The sequence below is a fragment of the Lithobates pipiens genome, unplaced genomic scaffold (assembly GCF_037356315.1).
Source record: "Lithobates pipiens isolate NorthernLeopardFrog02 unplaced genomic scaffold, aLitPip1_a1.2 Scaffold_19, whole genome shotgun sequence".
NCBI lineage: Eukaryota > Metazoa > Chordata > Amphibia > Anura > Ranidae > Lithobates > Lithobates pipiens.
In genome coordinates this window covers 174,541,394-174,555,624 of record NW_027507764.1, presented here as the reverse complement: position 1 = coordinate 174,555,624, position 14,231 = coordinate 174,541,394, and the positions used below count along the sequence as shown (strand labels likewise).

Genomic DNA, 14,231 nt, shown 5'->3' with positions numbered 1-14,231 from the left:
AAGACAATACAGTGATATCCCGAAGCAGAAGTAAAATGTGGCATTGACGTCACTTTTGTGCAGAAGCCATCAGTTTATTAAAGGTCTTTCTCCAAATTTTTTAATAAAGGAAAAAAAGGGACTTCTATTGTGAAAAAAAAAAAAAGATGTTCATCACATAAAGGAGCGACTCCCTCCTTGCTGCCTCTGCCAGACCCCTTTGAAACATCACCCACCCCCTCCTCTGCATCACCTCCATCCCACCCTCTCCTCCTGTTCACAGTCTGGTCTGAGCTGGCTGCAGCCCTTGCTGTACTGAGTGACACAAATCATTTGGCTGATCCAGCACACTCAGCCCTGGGGGGGGATCTAATCATCTCAGAACTTATAAATGGAAGCAGGAAGCTAATAGGCTATTTAGTTGTTTAACAGAAGTAAATGCAGGGGTAAGACCGCCAACTCGAAAGTTTTTAATGCAAAATAAGCAGAACGTTCGGAAACAGTAACCATTGTCTGCAACGCATCTGGATGGGATTTGCAGAGGGAATACAAACAGCTTGCTGCAGGAGTGTGAGCCTTGCGAATCTGATACTCCCAACTTATGAAGCACTTGTAGGATCCTAAGGAAAAAAAGAGGACAAGGCACTGTCTGCCTATGGAAAGGAGGTCCAGAAGAAGGGCACACGACTACTTTGGATGGCCGTTCAGCCTTGTGCACTGTGCTATATGACATGGTATGGATTGCTCAGCCTGTGAAGCTGCTTTTGCTATAGGGATGAGTGTGTGGTGAGTGGCCAGGCATTGTGTTCAGCATTGCTAGGCATCAGCTTACAGCATTTGTCATTATTATTATTATAATACAGGATTTATATAGCGCCAACAGTTTGCGTAGCGCTTAACAAAACTAAGGCAGACAGTACAGTTACATTACAATTTGGTACAAGAGGAATCAGAGGGCCCTGAGCTCACAATCTAGGTCATATACATTTCACATAACCCTTCCAGTGCCTGTGGGGGTGACAATGTGGTCACTGTCATGAGATATTCTCCACTCCCGCTGACCCCAACAAGATCTGAATTTTACTTTTATACTGCTGTTCACTATAGGTGAATTACATTTGTTATATAAATATTGTTAATTGCTGGATGTTGGATAATCAACAGCACCACGTCCCTAAATTAACATAGATTTAGTAAAGAGAGGATAATGGGATTTTTAAGGTGTCACAGAAGAAAATTACAAATGGATATATTAAAAATATATCACATTTATTAATACAGAAATAAAATCATCAGGATATCAACATACAATAACCATATGATAGATAAACAGCAGTAACTTCTTGCTCTACATATAAACATCTGTTTATATAGGACACATCATTGTTCAGGTGGAAACGCATTGGGTTTACTTTCTTATCCAATGCATTTTTGAGATTTGTTTGATTTGTTCATATAATATATATATATATATATATATATATATTATGATGTGATCTTTTACATCAATTATGCATTTTCTAATATATTGTTCTCAACCTGTAGTGGCCATAGATGCAGTACTTACCTGAGATCCCCTGAGGAAGCCATTGTATGGCGAAACATGTAGAGCAAGAAGTTACTGCTGTTCATCTATCATATGGTTATTGTATGATGACATCCTGATGATTTTATCTCCGTATTAAAAAATTTGATATATTTTTTATATATCTGTTTGTAATTTTTCTATGGCACCTTAAAAATCCCATTATCCTCTCTTTACTAAATCATTTGTTATATAAATTAACAAAGGGATTTTGATGAAAGTGAAAAAAAGTTGCACCCCATACCAATGCCAATATGCTGTCCAATTATTGATGGTTCAACAGAACTACATCAGGGACACCTAAACGTTCTTAGGCATTTTATGCTAAACAGCATTTAATCATAGAGTGGCATTAAAGAATTATGACTTTTTTTTAAGATCAGTGTAGTTAAAATTAAAGAGGAGGGCCGGTTTTAAAAAAAAAAATATGTAAACGTCAGCAGCTGCAAACACTGTAGCTGCTAACTTTTAATAAGCACACTTACCTGTCCAGGGCACCCACGATGTCGGCCGCCCGAGGCTGACCCGTCCCTCGGTCTCGGGTCCCGGCGCCGCCATTTTGGCTAAGGGAAACAGGCAGTGGAGCTCCATCTGTGAGTTTCTGAACATCATTTCTTTTAAGTATTGGTATAACTTGCTTAAATATACATTTGGGGATTATTGCATCATTAGCAATGTTTTACAAAATTGCAAGTTTCATGTTGAGTTAGCTTATCAAAGAATCACAAAGCATTATGTGCAATTGTGATCAGTGATTACATTTTATATATATATATATATATATATATATATATATGGTTAGAAAAACAGTATCAGTGCAGACATAATAAAAATAAATATATATATAATATATATATACACACACACACACACACACACACACACATATATATATATATATATATATGTATGTGTGTGTGTGTGTATATATGTATATATATATATTTTTTTATTTTATTTATTTTTTTATTATGTCTGCACTGATACTGTATCTCTAACCATGTATAAAATAAGGCACCAGTGATATAAGCAGCAACCAAAGTTTCAACGGTTACTTTTTCATACAATAGAAGGCTGTCTTTGGAAATCAGGGACAGTTGGAAAGCCACCTTTATTTGCTGCGTTTTGTGGATCAGTCTGCCAACTGAAATGTGTTGCTTACATGGCATTTCCACAGACTGTACTGATTTAATATAGACATAAACTGACACATGCTTTGTACCCAGAAATGCTGACATGTACATGGCACAGCTTTGATCACTGTTTATGTACAGTTTTCAGTTAATTTGAATGTTGATGTGCAAACTAATAAATAGGGGCGAGTTGAAAAGTGCCAATTCTCTGAATAGATTTCTGTGGGTAAAGGCTTGTTCAGTTTATCGAGAAGATAATAAATAACAGCTGGCCTGTAAAAATCATTACCTAGGGCACTAGCTGATGACTCTATAGTTTTACAGTATTTGCTAAGGTAGGAGGGAAGGTGAGATTAGAAAAAGGTGGGTGGCGGGGGAAGATTGAGGATAGGTCTTGTAACAGCTAAATGGAATGTAGCACTGCTCATCCGTTGCACAGGGAGGGCCATAGATGTTTTCTCAATATGTAATATTTGAGAGAGAATGGAGAAAACAATTGTTTTGCTACATATAGATCTAAACTTTACTGGGCCCAGTCACACTATGCTTTTCATTAAAATGTAACTAAAGGCAAAACTTTTTTTTTGATTTTGCCATGCAATATTCATTTTGATTTTGCTGGCAGTGCACCTTAAAGCGGGAGTTCCGCCGTTTTTTTTTTTTTAAAGTCAGCAGCTACAAATACTGCAGCTGCTGACTTTTAAAATAAGGACACTTACCCACCCAGCGCGCCCTGCCGCCGCCATCTTGGGTATGGGAATCAGGAAGCGGAGCCCTTCACTTCCCGGTTCCCTACTGCGCATGTGCGAGTCGCGCTGCGCAATAAGGATGGTCCCGGCTGTCTCTGGGATCCGTGTGTTTCCCAGCAGACAGCGGGGGACCCGCAGGAAGTGGCGTAAATATCCGCAGATTCTGCGGATATCTATGCCGGAAGTGGGAGCAAATACCTGTACTATACAGGTATCTGCACCCCCCCCCCCCCCGAAAGGTGCCAAGTGTGGCGACGGAGGGAGGGGGGGCATTCCAATGAGCGGAAGTTCCACTTTAGGGTGGAGCTCCGCTTTAACACACAAAAAAAAGGAGCATGACCATTTTTTAAATGTAGTGCACCATCACTATGTACATTGCACTGTAGCACTGTTCCAGTTCACTGTATTTTAGTTGTTTGTTGGGGTGCTATTCTAAATGTATGGCACCTCAGTGCACTGCTCATCAAGTGTAAAAGTGCGCTCATGCAACACACACATGTACATGATAAATAGTCGCAACTGTAATGCCACGTACACATGACCGGACTTTTCAACGGACTTGGTGCGGCGGACAATCCGACGCACTTTGCAGCTAAGGTCCGCCGGACTTTCAAACAAACGGACTTGATCACACACGATCACTCCAAAAGTCCGACAGATTCGAACGTGATGACGTAGAATAAGGAAGTTAATAGCCAGTAGCCAATAGCTGCCCTATCGTCGGTTTTAGTCTGTCGGACTAGCAAACAGACGAACGAATTGTCCGCTAAAAGCCGAGTCCGGCGCACAAATTTGAAGCCAGTCTTATTTCTAGGTCCGCCAGACTTTTGGGAAGAAAAAGATACCAATACGATTGAATTGTCCGACGGAAAGTCCGATCGTGTGTACGTGGCATAACACATTTGAATGAGTTTTGAGTCTCTCCTTCAACAATCTCTAACTACAACTCTCTGTGAGTCCTTGTGATTCATTTTTTGTTTGTTGTGTATAGTGTGGGGAAGAATTCACTCCTTTTCAGGTTTTACTGCCAGTCATATCTCCTTTGGAGAGATTTCCCCTCATTTCCTGTTCTGCTGACAACAGTTTCCCAGAGAGAAAGTGAGGGCAAGTCTGAAACATGGACACAAGCATTAATAAAAACCTAACACGTGGTCTAGCCTTGCCCTACTCTAGGCAGAAAAAAAACCCAAAAAACAATATTGTCTGCAGACGAAATCTCTCTAATGCAGGGGTAGGCAACCTTAAAGAAGTGGAGATCTACCTGAACAATATGGGAGAAGTCAAAGATCACCGGGCACAGGTAATTGCCAAATTACCGTGTCGCAATCACATGTATTTCACGGCAATTATGGGTTTAAATCAAGTGGTAAGGAGGCAACATATCACCTTCTCTTCACCTGTCAAACACACTCAGATCACTCTTTAGAGGAGCAGCAGTGCCCCTTCGTTGCATTCAGCAGTGGTAATCTTATGGCTCATTCACAGGTAAAACCCTGTCATTGAGTTGTGAGTTTTATCGCCCCCAATCCCTACCCCCGTGAGCTGCTGAGGCAGCAGCCAAAGGTGTACACATTCTGCAGCAGGAATAAAGCCCCCTGCTGCTTTTGGTGCATGCCACTGCCTGCCAGTCACGACCCATTCAAGTAAATTGGGCAACTCCGCATGGGCTCTTGTTCCCTACTACAGCTCCAACTAGTCCCTCTGCATTGAACTCTGTTTGAAGCTCTGGGATGGTGGGTCAGCAAGCCCAGCCCGTGACTAGTGACTTGTCCACGATCTACTGGTAGATTGCGATCTACAGGTTGCTGAGCCCTCTCTAATAGATCCCCAGACAACAGTAAAACCTCAAAACACAAAAATACAGTGCACGCTGTGTGTTGTGATGCACTGCAGTGTGTTGCAACATAGGTGCATTGGAGTGCGGCATATGGCTTGTGTGACTGGGCCTCAAAGCATTGCTAGAGATGAGAAAGGGGCGCTTTGGATCAATAATAAGCATCCCGTGTTCTATTTCAGGGTATAGTCAGCTATGTCAGCTATGTAACAGGCCAATAGGGAATTACTATATATATATATATATATATATATATTGTAGACATGTCACTGGAGAAGTGATCGAGGGGGTGTACATCTCACCTAGGTTGCTACACAGTGTGAGATGGTAAATCCAGGATGGATCAGTTTCTCAGCAGCGATATGCTGCTGAGTTGTTATTTAATTTTGCCGGGCCTGGGTTTATATGGAATGGCAGGTAGGTTTGGTAGAGGGACCTGTCATTCCACATCCCCCGATCCAGTTCTGGGTTTGGGATCAGGTGAGCTTTGATCCTAATTAGCCTGGGAAGCTAAAGGCACTGCAGGGTCTGCAGGTGGTTGCTCTCAGCCAGGGAACGAACAATCTGTGTGTTGAAGGAAGCTGCAAGCACAGCCACTGCTGGAGCTAAAACTCACCCTGCGATATCCAGGCGAAAGACGCTGTGTTTGTAAGTGTCAGATAGGTGAGCAGAACCTGTTAGTAAGCGCCCAGCCGGGCTAGGACTTTTATTTTTGTTGTACTTAGAAAGCACGGTGTTGCTGTATATTTTGTTTGCTGGACTGTTTGTACCACGAATAAACGCCAAGATCTGCTTTATAAATTCCAAGTCTGCTGTGAACTGTGTCCAAACACACCCTACCCCGGGAAGATCCCTTACAATTGGTGGAGGTAGCGGGCAACACGGTTGCTAGGGGCAACGGTGTGGACAGACTTGGCTACAGCTGCTGATGTCCTGGGTGAAAGCTGCAACTACACTCCAAGAACAGTCCAGCAACATGGAGGAGATGCTGAAGCAGTTTATGCAAGTGAGTTTGCAACAACAGCAGGCGCAGACAGAGGCCAATAGACGACATGAACAGTACATGGCGGCACAACAGCAGATGCATAAGGAAGAGTTGCAAGCTTTGCGCCAAAGCCAACAACAACTTATCGAGCACCTGATAGTAAATCGTGAGGCGCCTGTGGTTACTAATCCACCCATAGTGATGGGAGCCGCTCCAGAGATTTTTTTTGGGAGAAGGACTGTGCAGAAAGCGCTGCAAAAGATGACTGCTGAGGACGATGTTGAGGCCTTTCTAACAGTATTTGAGCGCGTGGCTGAGCGAGAGAAGTTACCAGCCGCTGAGTGGGCAGAAGTAATTGCGCCCTATTTAACAGGTGAACCCCAAAAGGCCTACTATGACCTCAGTGAGCAAGAGGTTAAGGACTATACTCGGCTAAAAGAGGAGATACTTGCCCGACTAGGAGTTACTACTGCAGTCCGTGCCCGGAGGGTACGCAACTGGAGCTACAGTCTGGACAAATCAGCGAGGTCCCAGATGTATGACCTAATCCATTTGGCAAGAAAGTGGTTGGAGCCAGACACTTCTACTCCTGCACAAATCCTAGAGAAGGTCGTGATGGATCGCTACCTCCGAGCGCTTCCTACTGACCTGCAACGCTGGGTGGGACAAGGTGATCCTAAGAATGCAAACGAACTTGTCAACCTTGTGGAAAGGTTCCAGGCGACTGAGGACTACCTCCGTGATGTTCCTGCAGCATCTTCACCTCCCCGGAGCGCCAGATCTGTGCCGTCAGCTGGTAAGAGACTTCCATCTATTGGGGGAGTGTGGAGGGGTGCTGATGGGGGGAAAAGGGCTCAAGTGGTGTCTCAGGGACAAAAGACTGGTGATGGTCCCGGGTGGCTAAGGGGCTCTGAAAAGGACTCCTTGCCAAAGAGACCAGGCCCTATCCAGTGTTGGAGATGCCATGAGGCGGGACACGTGTCGGCCCATTGCCCTCTTACCTCTGAACCCATGGAATGTGACGCTAGCCGGCGTCAGTCGCTATTTGCGGAACCATCTTGTGCTGCAGTTCCTGGACTAGAGACTGAACCGCAAATCTGCAACATCACAATCAATGACTTTCCTGTTAAAGCGTTAATGGACTCAGGAAGCCTTGTAACCTTGGTGCATGCTAGCCTGGTGACTGGGGACTTAGAGTCTAAAAAGCATATGAGTGTTGTGTGCATACATGGTGATACAAAAGTGTACCCTATAGTGCTGGCTAAAGTCGGGACTGAACAAGGCACCATACAATATGAAGTGGGTGTGGTTAAAAACCTCATGCATAATGTAATATTGGGACGCGATTTTCCATTATTCTGGGCTCTTTGGGAAAAAAGAAAAATCCCCAAAAGGAGTGAGGATACCTCTAAGGGGGTTGCCTTGTCCACTGTGAATGATAAAAATGTGCAGGATGAAAATGATTGTTTTCCTTTGCAGGTCCTGGCTGGGGAGGAGGAGGCTCCTCCCACTGAGCAAAATATACTAGACTTAGAGGTGTCTAGCGATAATTTTGGGACTGCACAATTACAGGACCCCACTCTCAAAAATGCGAGAGAGCAGGTTGCTGTTATGAACGGGGTACCTCAGGAACCAGATGCTGAAAAAAGATTTCCACATTTTTCGGTGACTAATGATCTTTTCTATAGAGTCAATAAGGTTAAAGATGAGATTGTGGAACAGCTTCTGGTACCTAAGCCGTACCGGCATCAGGTGCTTGACATGGCACATAACCATGTTCTTGGGGGACACTTGGGGACTGACAAAACGCGAGAGAGGGTTCTCCAGAGGTTTTTTTGGCCGGCCATATATGATGACATTAAAAAATACTGTGAGTCGTGCCCCACATGTCAGGTTAGTGCCCCAGTGTCACATTTTCGCAGTCCTTTGGTTTCGCTCCCTATTATAGAGGTGCCTTTTGAGCGTATTGCCATGGATTTAGTGGGTCCCATTGTAAAGTCAGCTAGAGGACACCAGTATATTTTGGTAGTCCTGGATTATGCGACCCGCTATCCTGAGGCTGTACCCTTAAGAAACACTGCATCTAAAACAATTGCACGTGAGTTGTTTTATATGTTCTCTAGGACTGGGATCCCCAAAGAAATCCTAACTGACCAAGGTACGCCATTTATGTCGAAAGTAATGAAGGAATTATGCAAACTATTTAAAATCTCACACATCCGTACCTCTGTGTACCACCCCCAGACGGACGGATTGGTGGAGAGATTTAATAAAACTTTGAAACATATGTTGAAGAAAGTGGTGGCAAAAGATGGTCGTGACTGGGATCATTTATTACCCTACCTCATGTTTGCTATTAGGGAGGTGCCCCAAGCGTCCACAGGGTTCTCACCATTCGAGTTGGTCTATGGTCATCACCCTAGGGGTCTACTAGACATTGCAAAAGAGACATGGGAGAATGAGTCCACCCCATACAAGAGTGTTATTGAGCATGTAGCACAAATGCAGGACCGTATAGCCACTGTAATGCCCCTGGTAAGGGAACACCTCCAGAGGGCTCAAGAGGCCCAAAGTAGAATTTACAACCGGTCCGCAAGAATCAGGACATTCAACCCAGGCGATAGGGTCCTTATACTAGTCCCCACTGTTGAGAGTAAATTCTTGGCGAAGTGGCAAGGTCCCTATGAAATTGTTGAAAAGGTCAGTGAGGTGAACTACAAGGTGCACCAACCAGGTAGAAGGAAGCCTTTCCAAGTTTATCACATAAACTTGATCAAGCCCTGGAAAGACAGGGAATCCTTGGTGGCGACAAATACTGTTAATAATTTGTCACCACCAATCCCTCCAGTCAAGGTAGGTGATACTCTATCAGTGTCACAGAAACAGGAGGCTCAGGAATTTTTACAGAAAAACAAAAACAAGTTCTCTGACCTCCCAGGGCGTACACACCTCATCCATCATCACATTGAAACTGAGCCTAGAAGCAGAGTAAACCTTAAGCCCTATAGGATACCCGAGGCACGTAGGGAAGCCGTATCTGCCGAGGTAAAACGTATGCTTGCTCTGGGGGTAATTGAGGTGTCACAGAGTGAATGGTCCAGCCCAATTGTGCTAATCCCAAAGCCCAATGGAACTTGGAGGTTCTGTAACGATTTCAGAAAGTTGAATGAGATCTCCAAGTTCGATGCGTATCCTATGCCCAGGGTAGATGAGTTGATTGAGAAGTTGGGTAACGCCAGGTACATAACCACCCTCGATCTCACAAAGGGCTACTGGCAGATTCCACTTTCTGGTGAGGCTAAAGAGAAAACTGCATTCTCCACCCCTGATGGGCTATTCCAGTATGTAGTGATGCCATTCGGGTTACATGGAGCGCCTGCAACTTTCCAGAGGTTGATGGACTTGATTCTGCGACCACATCGTGATTACTCAGCTGCCTACCTCGATGATGTGGTCATTTTTAGCCCTGATTGGGAAAGTCACCTCTGTAAGGTACAGGCCGTGTTGGATGCCATAAGTGATGCGGGGTTGACCATAAATGCCGAGAAGTGTGCTCTAGCCCTAGAAGAGGCCAAATATCTAGGCTACATTATTGGGAGAGGGTTGATTAAGCCACAGCTAAATAAAATTGAGGCAATACAGAATTGGCCTAGACCCCTGACAAGGAAACAGGTTAGAGCTTTCCTGGGTATTACGGGGTATTACCGTAGATTTGTGCCGAACTTTGCCTCAGTTGCTGCTCCACTAACTGACTTGACAAAGGGCGGAAAGACAGCAATGGTCACGTGGACCCCAGAGGCCGAGAAGGCTTTCCAAAGCCTTAAGTCTGCCTTGTGCCAACCACCTGTCTTAGTTACCCCCGATTTCAGGCGAGAATTTCTGGTCCAGACAGACGCCTCTAACACAGGCTTAGGTGCAGTACTCTCACAAGTAGTGAATGGTGAGGAGCATCCAGTGACGTACTTGAGTAGAAAACTAACCCCGGCCGAGAAAAATTATGCCATTGTGGAGCGAGAATGTTTGGCAGTAAAGTGGGCCCTAGAATCTTTAAAGTATTACTTGCTAGGCAGGAAATTTAAGTTGGTGACAGACCATGCCCCCCTAACATGGATGAAGTTAAACAAGGAGAGAAATGCAAGAGTGACTAGATGGTTTCTCTCCCTACAAAACTTTAATTTCACTGTGGAACACAGGCCAGGGAAATTACAGGCAAATGCTGACGCATTGTCAAGGGTAAGTTGTCTGTGGGGACAAAAGGCTCAGCCCTCCGGTCTGAAAAAGAGGGGGGGGATATGTAGACATGTCACTGGAGAAGTGATCGAGGGGGTGTACATCTCACCTAGGTTGCTACACAGTGTGAGATGGTAAATCCAGGATGGATCAGTTTCTCAGCAGCGATATGCTGCTGAGTTGTTATTTAATTTTGCCGGGCCTGGGTTTATATGGAATGGCAGGTAGGTTTGGTAGAGGGACCTGTCATTCCACATCCCCCGATCCAGTTCTGGGTTTGGGATCAGGTGAGCTTTGATCCTAATTAGCCTGGGAAGCTAAAGGCACTGCAGGGTCTGCAGGTGGTTGCTCTCAGCCAGGGAATGAACAATCTGTGTGTTGAAGGAAGCTGCAAGCACAGCCACTGCTGGAGCTAAAACTCACCCTGCGATATCCAGGCGAAAGACGCTGTGTTTGTAAGTGTCAGATAGGTGAGCAGAACCTGTTAGTAAGCGCCCAGCCGGGCTAGGACTTTTATTTTTGTTGTACTTAGAAAGCACGGTGTTGCTGTATATTTTGTTTGCTGGACTGTTTGTACCACGAATAAACGCCAAGATCTGCTTTATAAATTCCAAGTCTGCTGTGAACTGTGTCCAAACACACCCTACCCCGGGAAGATCCCTTACAATATATATATATATATATATATATATATATATATATATAATGATGGTGTATGTGGACTTTTGGATATGCATTATGGCAGAAATTTCCTAAATCTGGGGTTTACTACATTCTAGCTTGAACTAAAATTGGTCCTAAAAAGGGCACCACAGAAGTGAACTTGTAAGTGATCCGCAGGACCCGTTTACTGGATCACCGAGCAGAATGCTTTACATGATAGCAAAATAACAATTACTTGACTTGAAGGATTGGGCTGACGCATTTCATATCCTTTTTAGATCAACTAATCTAACTAGTCTGAAGTTAGAGTTAAAATGTAGAGATGATTGAGGTATAGGAAAGCACAGATTTCATGCTCACCTATGAAATGGGCATATCTGCTTCTGAAGCTGCCACAGTACATTTACTGTGGTAGGGTGGCCCATACAGGCACAATAACGTACCTGTACATCGGATGTGGTTCCCGGGATGGGGGTGCTCTATTGAAAAATGCCTCTGATGGGTCTGCACATGCACAATATGTAACGTCACCCCAGCTGATATGTTGATCAGCTGGCATGACGTCACCACAGCGCATGTGCAGATCGTCAGATTCAGTATCCAGCAATCTGCAAAAAGCAGAGGGAGAACATACTTGTCAGAGTATGCCTTGCTGTTGCAGGGTGTGTATTGCAGGGTGGGTTCAGTGTGTTGAAGGGCAGGTTTTGTGTGTATTGCAACCCACCCCTAGACACAGGCAAAACCTGCCGTTCAACACACTGAACACACACAAAACACGCCCTTCAGCACAAGGAAAACCCGCCCCACAACAGCGAGGCAGAATTTGACAAGTACATTCTCCCTCTGCTGTTTGCATACGGTCGGATAATGCCTCGGACGATATGCGCATGCACAGAGTTGACATCACGCCAGCTGATCAACATATCAGCCGGAGTGACATTTGGCACTGTGCATGCGCAGACCAATCAGATGAGTTTTTTTGACGAGATATGAATCTCATTTGTGTACAGTGTTGCGTGACCACACAATTACTAGTTAAAGTAGCACAGTGCCGAATAGCAAAAAATGGCCTGGCCATGAATGGGGTACAATTTTCCCAAGCTTAAGTGGATATCTATGTGTAGCCGATAAGTTCCTATCACCAGACCGCAGAGGATTTTGAAATATTGGAGAAGCAGGCAATTCATATAGCATGGACTTTTATAACGAAGCTTGGTAGGCCAAAAAAAAAAATTCTAATTAACAGTTCTGAGGGTTCCCCTGTGTTCTACTTTGCAGCAGTGCAGTCCCAGGACAATCCATCATTCTTTCACCAATATAATATATAATAGTTATTATACAGCATATATGTCTCTGTTTTATGATAATTTATGTGTACAATAATTTGTTCTTTAATTCTTTTTTATCGCAAATCTGACATGTTGGTAGCATCAGTTGATTTAGTCTTGTTTAGGGTGTATGTAAATAGAGGATTCATCTATGGAACCACCACGGATGTCATTCAGTAAATATTATTACGGAAAGGGAGTTTAAAATCTTTGCCAGAAGCCGATAATGTGAATCAGCTGTGAAGACGATTTTAGAAATATGTTTAAGATGTGAAGTGAATTGTTTTTCTTCCTGCTCAGGAGAAGTTTGGAGTTTCATGAAGGTGCTTTGCAGGTCAATCATTGGGAGACGTAAACTTGCAGCCTTCACAATTCAGCTCCTGCATGCCTTTGTGGAAATATGACACTGTCTTTTTCCTCCAGCAAATGTTTAAGCCATTAGTAGTTCTCCTCCACATTACCTTTGGTGTAGAAGAAGAGTAATACGTGTCAGTTTGAAAGCATGTGTAAAGCCTCGTACACACAATCAGATTGTTGCCTGTTGACAGACTGTTGTCCTAAAATCTTACCGTTAGTACGCTCCTTTTGACAATTGTTTGTCCAACTTTCGGCCAACAAATGTTGGATGGCAGGCTAGTAAATTTTCGGTGGACAACGGTTTGACGTCAGATTTTCGTATGGTCAGTACACAAATCCGTCACACAAAAGTTGAAGGTTCATACACGCATGCTCGGAATCAATGCTCACCAAACACGAAATTAGCAGAAGCGGCCCAAAGGATAGCGCTCAAGAGCTGAAATTCCTCGTAGTACATCACTATGTTCGTGTTTGATGAACGACAATTGTGTTCCATTAGTATGCAAGACAAGATCCTGGCACACGCCCTTAAGACAAAAATCAGACGCTCGGTTGGCCAACAATCGTACCGTGTGTACGAGGCTTAACTCTGTTTTACTGTTTCCAAATTACTGGACACGTAAGCATAAAACAGAGTTGAACTGGGACTCCAGCTGAAACTTTTTTTTATATTTTAGGTGTATTGCAAAAGACGTAGGACCTCTGTCGGATTTTTATTGCTGTGTCCCCATTGGCAGATTTTGAATTGCTTTCTGGTGCATCGGCTGGCCAAGAAGTGATGGTAAGTCTCCCCAACAGGGAAACTTACAGGACAACATTGAAAACACTCTTATGTAGCATTGGAAACATTAGAACCACTGAGAGGTTATACCATATATATACATATAAGTATAACATCTTCTTTATTTGAATACAAAATAATGTAGCCTTTACAGTGTTACTAAACCCAGGACCCTGCATTCACTATATATGGTCTCCTACAGTACACAGAACATGTAAATGCAATTATTTTAGAAAATATAAACTGCTAGATACCTTTTATGACTTCTATCAGCACTGGTTAAAGATTGTAGGGGGAGTTTTCATTCTCCCCTAACTGTCCTATGAGGTTTCAGGACCCCTGGCCCTCTGCCTTTGGCCATGCTGATTGGCCCTGTGCTGATCACATGCACCCTCCCACACCAAACTGTGCATGTGCAGAGTGCCCACAAGGCTCTGTACTATCGGACAATGGATTGGGGACTGTAGGAGAAGGGGAAGATTAGAGAAGACAGGATCAGACAGCCTTTTTACACAATGTGGAGGATTAACCCCCTAGGTTCCACAGTGAGTATAACAAGCATGGTTTATTGCATATCAAGACTGATTTTATTGTTGGGAGTTTAGTT

At 43.9% G+C, this 14,231-nt stretch overlaps 1 protein-coding gene across 2 annotated transcripts in view; it reads left to right on the top strand.

The window, feature by feature from the left end:
- Nucleotides 1–246: 246 nt before the first annotated feature.
- GASK1A (golgi associated kinase 1A) overlaps nucleotides 247–14,231 on the top strand; it is an 83,354-nt gene continuing 69,369 nt past the window's right edge. The window contains exons 1-2 of one of the 2 annotated variants that reach the window (XM_077491486.1): nucleotides 247–713; nucleotides 13,521–13,624. In XM_077491486.1, the coding sequence (XP_077347612.1) occupies nucleotides 13,622–13,624 (3 nt within the window). In that variant the 5' untranslated portion in view covers nucleotides 247–713; nucleotides 13,521–13,621. The remainder of the gene's footprint in view (nucleotides 714–13,520; nucleotides 13,625–14,231) is intronic. The other variant, XM_077491487.1, reaches the window with a different exon arrangement.